General features: G+C 42.8%; 1 protein-coding gene across 1 annotated transcript in view; it reads left to right on the top strand.

The window, feature by feature from the left end:
• The window catches only part of LOC139558022 (neural cell adhesion molecule L1-like), a 107,826-nt gene extending 101,980 nt beyond the window's left edge, over window positions 1-5,846 (top strand). Inside the window, exons 25-28 of the mRNA XM_071373432.1 lie at window positions 3,019-3,150; window positions 3,924-3,996; window positions 4,408-4,419; window positions 4,904-5,846. Of these exons, the coding sequence (XP_071229533.1) occupies window positions 3,019-3,150; window positions 3,924-3,996; window positions 4,408-4,419; window positions 4,904-5,138 (452 nt within the window). The 3' untranslated portion in view covers window positions 5,139-5,846. The remainder of the gene's footprint in view (window positions 1-3,018; window positions 3,151-3,923; window positions 3,997-4,407; window positions 4,420-4,903) is intronic.
• The last annotated feature ends 6,591 nt before the right edge of the window (window positions 5,847-12,437 follow it).

Here is a 12,437-nt window from a genome sequence, read left to right as displayed (position 1 = left end):
GTTCTTGACCAGGTTTGCACACACTGCAGCAGGGATTTTGGCCCACTCCTCCATACAGACCTTCTCCAGATCCTTCAGGTTTCGGGGCTGTCGCTGGGCAATACGGACTTTCAGCTCCCTCCAAAGATTTTCTATTGGGTTCAGGTCTGGAGACTGGCTAGGCCACTCCAGGACCTTGAGATACTTCTTACGGAGCCACTCCTTAGTTGCCCTGGCTGTGTGTTTTGGGTCGTTGTCATGCTGGAAGACCCAGCCACGACCCATCATCAATGCTCTTACTGAGGGAAGGAGGTTGTTGGCTAAGATCTCGCAATACATGGCCCCATCCATCCTCCCCTCAATACGGTGCAGTCGTCCTGTCCCCTTTGCAGAAAAGCATCCCCAAAGAATGATGTTTCCACCTCCATGCTTCACGGTTGGGATGGTGTTCTTGGGGTTGTACTCATACTTCTTCTTCCTCCAAACACGGCGAGTGGAGTTTAGACCAAAAAGCTCTATTTTTGAATCATCAGACCACATGACCTTCTCCCATTCCTCCTCTGGATCATCCAGATGGTCATTGGCAAACTTCAGACGGGCCTGGACATGCGCCTGCTTGAGCAGGGGGACCTTGTGTGCGCTGCAGGATTTTAATCCATGACGGCGTAGTGTGTTACTAATGGTTTTCTTTGAGACTGTGGTCCCAGCTCTCTTCAGGTCATTGACCAGGTCCTGCCGTGTAGTTCTGGGCTGATCCCTCACCTTCCTCATGATCATTGATGCCCCACGAGGTGAGATCTTGCATGGAGCCCCAGACCGAGGGTGATTGACCATCATCTTGAACTTCTTCTATTTTCTTCTATTTCCTAATAATTGCGCCAACAGTTGTTGCCTTCTCACCAAGCTGCTTGCCTATTGTCCTGTAGCCCATCCCAGCCTTGTGCAGGTCTACAATTTTATCCCTGATGTCCTTACACAGCTCTCTGGTCTTGGCCATTGTGGAGAGGTTGGAGTCTGTTTGATTGAGTGTGTGGACAGGTGTCTTTTATACAGGTAACGAGTTCAAACAGGTGCAGTTAATACAGGTAATGAGTGGAGAACAGGAGGGCTTCTTAAAGAAAAACTAACAGGTCTGTGAGAGCCGGAATTCTTACTGGTTGGTAGGTGATCAAATACTTATGTCATGCAATAAAATGCAAATGAATTACTTAAAAATCATACAATGTGATTTTCTGGATTTTTGTTTTAGATTCCGTCTCTCACAGTTGAAGTGTACCTATGATAAAAATTACAGACCTCTACATGCTTTGTAAGTAGGAAAACCTGCAAAATCGTCAGTGTATCAAATACTTGTTCTCCCCACTGTATATATTCTGGGAGACTGAGATCACCACAAAGGGAGCAGGTACATACCGGAGGCAGTAATATATATATATATATATTCTGGGAGACTGATATCACCACAAAGGGAGCAGGTACGTACCGGAGGCAGTAATATATATATATATATATTCTGGGAGACTGAGATCACCACAAAGGGAGCAGGTACATACCGGAGGCAGTAATATATATATATATATATATTCTGGGAGACTGAGATCACCACAAAGGGAGCAGGTACATACCGGAGGCAGTAATATATATATATATATATATTCTGGGAGACTGAGATCACCACAAAGGGAGCAGGTACGTACCGGAGGCAGTAATATATATATATATATATATTCTGGGAGACTGAGATCACCACAAAGGGAGCAGGTACATACCGGAGGCAGTAATATATATATATATATATTCTGGGAGACTGAGATCACCACAAAGGGAGCAGGTACATACCGGAGGCAGTAATATATATATATATATATATATATATATATTCTGGGAGACTGAAACCTGAGGGATTGGTAGGAATCACAGGCTGTACACACACACCTAGACGCAGACACACCCACTCAATCACACACACACACACACACACACAGTCTTGTATAACTAACCTTGTGGGGACACACAATTCACTCCCATTCAAAATCCTATTTTCCCTAACCCTAATCCATACATACCCTAACCTAAAAACCTAACCTTAACCCTAAAACTAATCCTAGTTCCTAACACTAATTCTAACCTTAATCCTAAACCCCCTAGAAATAACATTTGACCTTGTGGGGACTAACAAAATGTCCCCAGTTGGTCAAATTTTTGTTTGTTTACTATTCTTGTGAGGACTTCTGGTCCCCACAAGTATAGTTAAACCCATCCCCACACACACACACATATACAAGTACACACCAGAGGAGGCTGGTGGGAGGAGCTAAATAAGGATGGGCTCATTGTAATGGCTGGAATGGAATAAATGGAACAGAGTCAAACACGTTGTATTTGTGTTTTTAATGTGTTTGTTATCATTCCATTGATTCCATTCCAGCCATTACAATGAGCTCGTCCTCCTGTTGCTCCTCCCACCAGCCTTCTGGGAGACTGAGATCAGAGGGAGCAGGTACTGAAGCATAGCCTGTACACACACACACCATGATGTATGCAGACAGGCAGGCAGACACACATGTGAATACAAGAACACACACACACACAACAAAACAGCTTCTCCTCTGGGCCTCTCCTGCCTACATCTGACAGTGTGCAGCAGCACTCTGCTATTGTTGGAAGTGCTTTGAAATGTCCTACATGAAAGAGACTAGATGGCAAGCTGTTCAGAGGCCAAATGAAATGCTCCATTAGTAGTATTTGTTTGGGGAATTGGACTGTATTTCCTACATCCCTAGTGTAATGTATGTTAGGTTATGTCTGTGTGAGTTTATGTATCGACTGAGCCCCAGTGCGTGTGCGCTCCATATCCACCCTCTCTTCTTAATCTCTTCTCTTCCTTTCATCCTTCCTTTCATCCCCCTACGTCTCTCTACGATCCCTTGCTACAACCCTCTCTCCATTTCACTCGACCTCTGTCCATTCCCTCCCTCCCTCCCTCCCTCCCTCCCTCCCTCCCTCCCTCCCTCCCTCCCTCCCTCCCTCCCTCTGTAGGGGTGATGGATGTGCAGACAGGCTTTGCTACTCAGGGCTGGTTTATTGGGCTCGTGACCGCCATCGTGCTGTTGCTGCTGGTACTGCTTATCCTCTGCTTTATCAAGAGGGGCAAAGGGGGAAAGTATTCAGGTAGGTGTAAATAGAACACCACCAGATACCAGACAAACCACGTCAGGTCTAACAAACCACATATACTGTAGAATATAGTTTCTAACAAACCACATATACTGTAGAATATAGTTTCTAACAAACCACATATACTGTAGAATATAGTTTCTAACAAACCACATATACTGTAGAATATAGTTTCTAACAAATTGCATATATTCCTGTAGGTAGTTCTAACAAACCACATATAAAATATGGTAAGTAAGTAGCCTTGCAGAAGCCTTGGCTGTTTCTATAGTTTGAGGCAGCTTGATGTACAAGTACACCCCCTGGACAGGATGCTAGTCAATTACAGGGCCTTACCCCAAATCTATCTCCTTAATGCTGAGTGCCAAGCAAAGACGCATCAGGTCCCATTTTTACAGTCTTTGGTATGACTCGGTCGGGAATAAAACTTCCAATATCAGGGCGGACACTCCAACCACAAGTCCACTGAGTTGGGCCGTAGCAGACTGTTTCTGAGAAACCCTATATGTCAGGGAGTTTCTGACAAATCGCATGATATGTAGCAGACCAGGCAGCTCTAAAAAAGCACAACACATTCTCTATATTGTTGTGCTGCTAGTTCACTAGCTGTCCAGCGTCTATGGCATTACCAAAACCTCAGCCAGCCATTAGCTTAGAAAGGACCTTCTACTGATTAATGAACAGATACTGAAATTCAATTATCTCTCTTTCTCTCTCCCTGTCGCGCTCTCTCTCTCTCTCTCTCTCTCTCTCTCTCTCTCTCTCAGTCAAAGATAAGGAGGAGGGTCAGGTAGACTCTGAGGCGCGCCCTATGAAGGATGAAACATTCGGAGAGTACAGGTTGGCCTGTCTAATCAGACGATATACTGACTATTAGGCATTGATCATGTATTAATATTCCTTCAGACCTGTAGATTATATAATCATTGAATATTAGTTAAAAGGATAGTTTACCCAAGTTACAAAATGACATATTGGTTTCCTTACCTTGTAAGCAGTCTTTGGACAAGGTAAGACAGCGATCCATGGTTTGGCTTTGTTTACCTGGCTGCTGTCATGAAAATGCAAAAAAATTAAATAAATAATAATAAAAGCAAACAATGCAAGTCAATACCCCGCAAATTAGCATGTTTTAAATGTCAACATGATCGCTTTGATTCCCTGCTTGAAAAGATATAGGTATGTTTTTATCCCAGCCTCCTGTGTTCATTACTGTTCCTCTCTCCCATAATGCTTTCCCCTGCTTGCCAGATCTCTTGAGAGGTATGCTGTAAGGTGCTCTACTCTGCATGCATTTTCTGCAACTGAGTCCAAATAGTCAATGTTTTTTCTAGAGGCTCTCCCATTTATCGTCTCCGTTTCCCAGTATATCTAGCCAATACCCTTCCTATGGCTATGTGATACAACACAATGACTGACATTGGTATGTGAACCGCACAGGAGGTTGGTGGCACCTTAATTGGGGAGGACGGGCTCGTGGTAATGGCTGGAGTGGAATCAGTGGAATGGTATCAAATACATCAAACACATGGTTCGATGCCATTCCATTTTCTCAGTTCCAGCCATTATTATGAGCCGTCCTCCCCTCAGCAGCCTCCACTGGTGAACCACCCACACATAGTAACAATCTCTCCTACCTACCAACCTCCTTTCATCTCCCTCGTTCTTTCTATACCTCTCTATCTGTCTTTCTCTACCCCCCTCCCTCTCTCCCCACAATTTCTCCCTCCGTCCCTCCATCCTGTAGTGACAACGAGGAGAAGAGGACAGCCAGCCAGGCGTCTCTGTGTGATGAGAGCAAGCTGTGTACCAGTGACGACAACCTGGATGGCTATAACAACGGTAGCATTGCTGTCACCGAGGTGACCATGGAAGACTCCCTGGTCAGCCAGTACAGCCGACCCAGCAAAGCCACCCCGGACCCGGGCACACTGCAGGACAGCTCCCCCCTCAATCCCAACACCACCGCCATTTTAGATTAGGCTAGTTAGTTAGAGGTGGCCGTTTTAGATGGTCCCGTTGCCTTAGTAACTGTTTATCTGTCAGACCAAAACATCTCTGTCAACTACAGTACAACATGTCAACAATATAAACATGCCCACTGACCACACACTCCTAGCTATCTGTAATACATCTATCTAGCTATCTACTTGACTTTTCCATTGATAAGCTCACTGACTATATGATCAATATACTACTGACCATTCAGAAGCATCTGCTATTCTACAATGTTATCTATCTAGCCATATACAGTATTATAGATATGTACAACATGTTCACTATGAGTTCCAGTGCCTACTGGCCCTCAACACAGAGCACCAGATTACATCTCCACTCTAGTCCTCTCTCCTCCTCTGCTCTGCTCCTCTCCACTCCTCTCTTATCTACTCTACTCTACTCCTATCTACTCTACTCCTATCTACTCTACTCCTATCTACTCTACTCCTATCTACTCTACTCCTCTCCTCTCTGCTCTACTCTTATCTACTCTTATCTGCTCTCTACTCTTATCTGCTCTCTACTCTACTCCTCATCTGCTCTACTCCTCTCTGCTCTACTCCTCTCTGCTCTACTCCTCATCTGCTCTACTCCTCATCTGCTCTACTCCTCATCTACTCTACTCCTCTACTCCTCATCTACTCCTCATCTACTCTACTCCTCATCTACTCTACTCCTCATCTACTCCTCTCTGCTCTACTCTCTACTCTACTCTCATCTACTCTCTACTACTCATCTACTCTACTCTTATCTACTCTACTCCTCTCTACTCCTCTCTACTCTGCTGTACTCTACTCTCGCCTTTTCACCACAAGTGTGACTTCATTATTGGTATGATATTGTAATTTATATGTAGACCTCTAGCTTTCTGTATCTATTCTGTCTGTCTCTTTCTACAGTGTATTAAACTATGTCAGCTGATAAATGTAATATTTCCCATACCTCTTCATGTCATGGCATAACATAACACTACTACACGCTATAATGTGTGGTAGGGAGCAGTAGTTCTATATATTTACAGTTAGCTGGTAGTAAAATACACAGATGCACACACGCTCGGACACACACGCTCGGACACACACGCTCGGACACACACGCTCGGACACACACGCTCGGACACACACGCTCGGACACACACACACACACACACACACACACACACACACACACACACACACACACACACACACACACACACACACACTCTCTCTCTCTATTCCTTTCAAGCCATGGACAATGCACGCTGGCAATCCAAAACAGGCTTACCTGATCAGCAGATTGGGCTGAAAGGCAAACGTGTAGATTGGTTGCTTTTGGCATCTAATGTGTAGAATGTATTCTTTGTAGGGCTGGGTAGAAATAATATTTACATGCCAAAAACTCTTTGTTTTGAATTAGACACTGGTAAGAATGATGAGAAGAAGCAGACGGAAACAAGCATTTAGAGAAAAGGTGAACAGAGGAATCTCTATAGAGAAGAACGAGACCTAGAAAGATCAAGCTTAATGTAAATACAACCCAAAATATTGTTATTTATCAATGAGTTTGTTTGATAAAAATGTGTGTTTTTAAGTTTACTTAAAAATACATTTAATGATTGTTTTGTAACAACGAACCTATGAATGAATACTTTCCTGTTTTGACAGATGATGTCGGTGATTTGGCTGTTAAAACAAATAGTCAATAGTAAAGAAAAAAACTAAAAGGCCAAAAATGTATCTTCACACCATTCCTTGAATAGTTCCTGTTACAAACGCTCAAAAAGAAAACTAAAAATATACATTTTACATCACTAGTAGTAGAAGTGCGCATGTGAGATTTGGTTCTGGGTGTCGAGATTAATCAGTAGTTCATGTAATTTTAAAATATACAGTAGAATCAAAACCAACCTATTGAAAGCAGAGGTTAAAAGTAGGTTCATGTTCCTCATGTACATCAATGTTTTGTTTCCTGACTTTAAAGTGTCCCTTTAAGCATTGCAGTCCAGTGAGTATCTGTTGAGAGTCTATGTACTGTGTCTGAAAAGGCTATTTATTCCCTATGTAGTGCACTAATTTTGGGAATAGGATGCCATTTCATACACTTTTTGTGCTGAGGCAGTGTGATGATGATGAGGCAAGGAGGGATGCGGTGAGCTAACTTGTGATGAAGCACCACAGGGAGCATATGCAATGTGCTGGCTCTGCTCTCACTGCTCACCCAGTCAATCTAGCCTACAGTCTATTCTGAGACAGACCCAGGTTAAAATAAGATTTTTTTTATTTCAAAGAAGAGTTTGATTGGGCCTGCCTGGACCACCGGAGACCAAGATTTGCACTTTTGGGACTATTCTATTGGTTCCATTGTGCCAGGCAATCTCAATCAAGCACAGCTTGAAGTATTTGAGAAAGGGTGAATACTATTTGAACCCAGGTCTGACTGCAAGCCAAACGGTTACTGTTCAGTGCATCCCCAGGGAGATGGGATAGAGAAAGTGGGATTGTCTCTGGCTTGGCAGAAAGACAGTGGGTCTGAACGAGAGGTTTGAGTGAGCCCAGCTCCCTGTAGTTTGCTGTTACAGACACACTCAGGACAAAAACATTTCTTTTTAGAAATCTATTTTCATATGGGAATGAGAAAATTAAGTAATATGCCAGTTATTCTATCACGACTATGGTTTGCGTCACAAATGGCTCCCTATATAGTGCACTACTTATGACGAGAGCCCTATGTGTTCAGAGAAATAACCATATGCCCTGGTCAAAAGTGCACTATATGGGGAATAGGGCGCCAATAGAGCTGCTAACCATCTGTGTTTATCATGGTGTGATTTCAGGACAAATGTTTGCTTTGAATGAGTGAACTACTGAACACACAGATACTCAGTCTACTGTCTGCCAGCCTGCCTGCCTGCCTGCCAGCCTTTCTATATATCTATCTGGCTCTGCTTTGCTTCCTACGTGGTCAGTGAGGAGATCGGCTAAGTCAGGCTTAGTGCTAGTGTTTGCTTTTTCCCTTTCCTGTTTTTTATACTTACAACATAAAATCAAATAAAAAAAGAAAGTGATTAAGAATTGCATATAGAGGAGAATGACAGCAACAGCTTCTTTTAGGACATGGCATTCATGGATTTATATTCATGATGGAGGGAGGGGGGGAACACTGTGTATTTCACTGCCTGAGGGGAGACAGAGTGCCTCTGTGTGCTTTGTTTGAGGTGCAACACTAGTAAAATGGATTTGGGGGACAGGAAGGTACAGTAGTGTATTCATACCCTGGTCCCAGATCTGTTTGGTGTGCAACACTAGTAAAATGGATTTGGGGGACAGGAAGGTACAGTCGTGTATTCATACCCTGGTCCCAGATCTGTTTGGGTTGTATGGCAAACTCCTATGGTTGTTGTCATGCTAAAGTTGTAGGAGTTGTCAAGACAGCACAAATCGATCTGGGACTGGGCTAGTGTGCTCGTGCCATTGGTTGAGACTGAAGTGAAGTGGGATCACTGTATGGAGGGGGTCTTGTACTGTATGTTATGAGCCCAATGACAATGTAACTAACTGCATTATGAATCAGCTACTTGTAACTAAATATGTGATTGATTAAATAAATAAAGAACTTGGAACAATCTGAACCAAAAGAGGCATCATCGGGTTGTGTCATCATTTAAATTACTCATAGCATCCATGTCTAAAGATGGTAACATGCATGTTTATCTTCAAAAGATAAGCCAAATTAGATACTGACCACTACACATGAAACATAAAAGAACAGCTAGATAGTCATTTTATACCTAAAATACAGCTCCTGAGAGAATAAGTTGCAGAACACTGCAACATTTGACCTAGTAACTAAATCTTAGGGATAAAAGACATGAACACATGTGCCAATAAACTTGATTTTATTGTTGTGTTGTGCCTATCGTCTGAATCTGAGATCCTGTAATGTGCGGTGAGTCTGTGCTGGTGATCCCCCAGCGTGAGCTGCTGCTGAACCAGGGTGGTTCTGGGCTGTGGGTCGGCTGGTGTACAGCTGCTTGGCCAGGTACCGCTGACTGGTGGAGACTACATGGCAAAAAATACACTGTCACAGACTGTTTTTACATTAAAACAGTCCCTCTTTTTATGTGAAAACTGGAACTTTCAATTCTTTCACCATGTACGGTATCGCTTTATACTTTGACAGTAACGTGTTTGTGTGTCTCTGTTGTGAATGGTTACGTGGCAAGATATCTCTCACCAAGTATTTGTAAAGAAAGAATGTAATGAGTGAAGTGTCTCAGTGTGGTTGTGTTCTATGATTACCATTTGTGCTGCTCTCTGGCCAGCCGTTTGTCGTATAGGTCCATCTCAATCCTCTCCTCCTTCTGCAGCTCCATTGCTTTCCTCTCCTCCTCTTCGTCCTCTCTGTTCTGCTCCGTGCGCTGGAAGTCCCAGGCAGCGGCTCTCTGCTTTTCAATCTCCCTTAGTCTCCAAAATGTCATCTGGGAAAACAGGAGAAATATAAGAAAGGATGAAGATCCAAGGAGTGGTTCATGATGAGATTGCTTCTGTAGATGAATCAACAATGATGATTGTTTTCTCTCTATGTTTGTGAGAGACACATCTTATTTCTATGATCACAACAACTTATTTTACTATATACAGTCGTGGCCAAACTTTTTGAGAATGACACAAATATAAATTTTCTGCTGCCTCAGTTTGTATGATGGCAATTTGCATATACTCCAGAATGTTATGAAGAATGATCAGATGAATTGCAATTAATTGCAAAGTCCCTCTTTGCCATGCAAATGAACTGAATCCCCAAAAAACTTTCACTGCATTTCAGCCCTGCCACAAAAGGACCAGCTGACATCATGTCAGTGATTCTCTCGTTAACACAGGTGTGAGTGTTGACGAAGACAAGGCTGGAGATCACTCTGTCATGCTGACTGAGTTCGAATAACAGACTGGAAGCTTCAAAAGGAGGGTGGTGCTTGGAATCATTGTTCTTCCTCTGTCAACCATTGTTACCTGCAAGAAAACACGTGCCGTCATCATTGCTTTGCACAAAAAAGCTTCACAGGCAAGGATATTGCTGCCAGTAAGATTGCACCTAAATCCAACATTTATCGGATCATCAAGAACTTCAAGGAGAGCGGTTCAATTGTTGTGAAGAAGGCTTCATGGCGCCCAAGAAAGTCCAGCAAGCGCCAAGACCGTCTCCTAAAGTTGATTCAGCTGCGGGATCGGGGCACCACCAGTACAGAGCTTGCTCAGGAATGGCAGCAGGCAGGTGTGAGTGCATCTGCACGCACAGTGAGGCGAAGACTTTTGGAGGATGGCCTGGTGTCAAGAAGGGCAGCAAAGAAGCCACTTCTCTCCAGGAAAAGTTTAGTTTATTAATTCGACCATTTTAAAAAACAAGCACACATAAAACTTAAGAAAAACATAATGGACAGACTGATATTCTGCAAAAGGTACAGGGATTGGACTGCTGAGGACTGGGGTAAAGTCATTTTCTCGGATTAATCCCCTTTCCGATTGTTGGGGGCATCCGGAAAAAAGCTTGTCCGGAGAAGACAAGGTGAGCGCTACCATCAGTCCTATGTCATGCCAACAGTAAAGCATCCTGAGACCATTCATGTGTGGGGTTGCTTCTCAGCCAAGGGAGTGGGCTCACTCACAATTTTGCCTAAGAACACAGCCATGAATAAAGAATGGTACCAACACATCCTCTAAGAGCAACTTCTCCCAACCATCCAGGAACAGTTTGGTGACGAACAATGCCTTTTCCAGCATGATGGAGCACCTTGCATGATGGAGCACCAAAACATCAATATTTTGGGTCCATGGCCAGGAAACTCCCCAGACCTTTATCCTATTGAGAACTTGCGGTCAGTCCTCAAGAGGCGGGTTGACAAACAAAAACCCACAAATTCTGACAAACTCCAAGCATTGATTATGCAAGAATGGGCTGCCATCAGTCAGGATGTGGCCCAGAAGTGAATTGACAGCATGCCAGGGCAGATTGCAGAGGTCTTGAAAAAGAAGGGTCAACACTGCAAATATTTACTCTTTGTGTCAACTTCATGTCAATAAAAGCCTTTGACACTTATAAAATGCTTGTAATTATACTTCAGTATTCCATAGTAACATCTGACAAAAATATCTAAAGACACTGAAGCAGCAAACTTTATGGAAATTAATATTTGTGTCATTCTCAAAACTTTTGGCCACGACTGTACAGTTGAAGTCGGAAGTTTACATACACCTTAGCCAAATACATTTAAACACAGTTTTTCACAATTCCTGACTTTTAATCCAAGTAAAAATGTCCTGTCTTAGGTCAGTTAGGATCATCACTTTATTTTAAGAGTGTGAAATGTTAGAATAATAGTAGAGAGATTTATTTATTTCAGCTTTTATTTCTTTCATCACATTCCCAGTGGGTCAGAAGTTTACATACACTCAATTAGTATTTGGTAGCATTGCCTTTAAATTGTTTAACTTGGGTCAAACATTTCAGGTAGCCTTCCACAAGCTTCCCACTATAAATTGGGTGAATTTTGGCCCATTCCTCCTGACAGAGCTGGTGTAACTGAGTCAGGTTTGTAGGCCTCCTTGCTCGCACACACTTTTTCAGTTCTGCTCACAAATTTTGGATAGGGTTGAGGTCAGAGCTTTGTGATGGCCACTCCAATACCTTGACTTTGTCAGTACCTACTGATTCAAGGGGTTTTCTTTATTTTTACTATTTTCTACATAATAGTGAAGACATCACAACTATTAAATAACACATATGGAATCATGTAGTAACCAAAAAAGTGCTAAACAAGTCTAAATATATTTTATATTTGAGATTCTTCAAAGTAGCCACCAATTGCCTTGATGACAGCTTTGCACAGTCTTGGAATTTTCTCAACCAGCCAGGTTAACATGTTCTCTTCTCCCTTACTATTCGGGGTAATGTGTAGTCTGACTTTAGATTTGTCATTACGAGCAATTTTTTACCTTGAGGAAGGGTCAACCATAGACTCAATTAGCCTCGTAACCAGACAGACTGCTCTGATACTTCATATCAGTGAAACAGAATGTCAGCTCACAAGATCAGGCTGGTTGAACCTCCTAAGTCAAGAGACTACCTGTTAAAATGGCTCTGGAGATATCTGTCTGTACCACAATGTGTCTGTAGTGCAGCGAAGCTACTATGCATAATGGGTAATTAACAGAAACCACATAATTGACATGAAAAAACAGCGTGACCATAAGCATTTATATTGATGCTTCCCACTGGGATGAATCTATTCATACCAAGTCAGTCAG

This window comes from Salvelinus alpinus, chromosome 28 (genome assembly GCF_045679555.1).
Source record: "Salvelinus alpinus chromosome 28, SLU_Salpinus.1, whole genome shotgun sequence".
In the NCBI taxonomy this organism is placed as follows: domain Eukaryota; kingdom Metazoa; phylum Chordata; class Actinopteri; order Salmoniformes; family Salmonidae; genus Salvelinus; species Salvelinus alpinus.
This window is presented reverse-complemented; position numbering and strand designations above follow the sequence as displayed.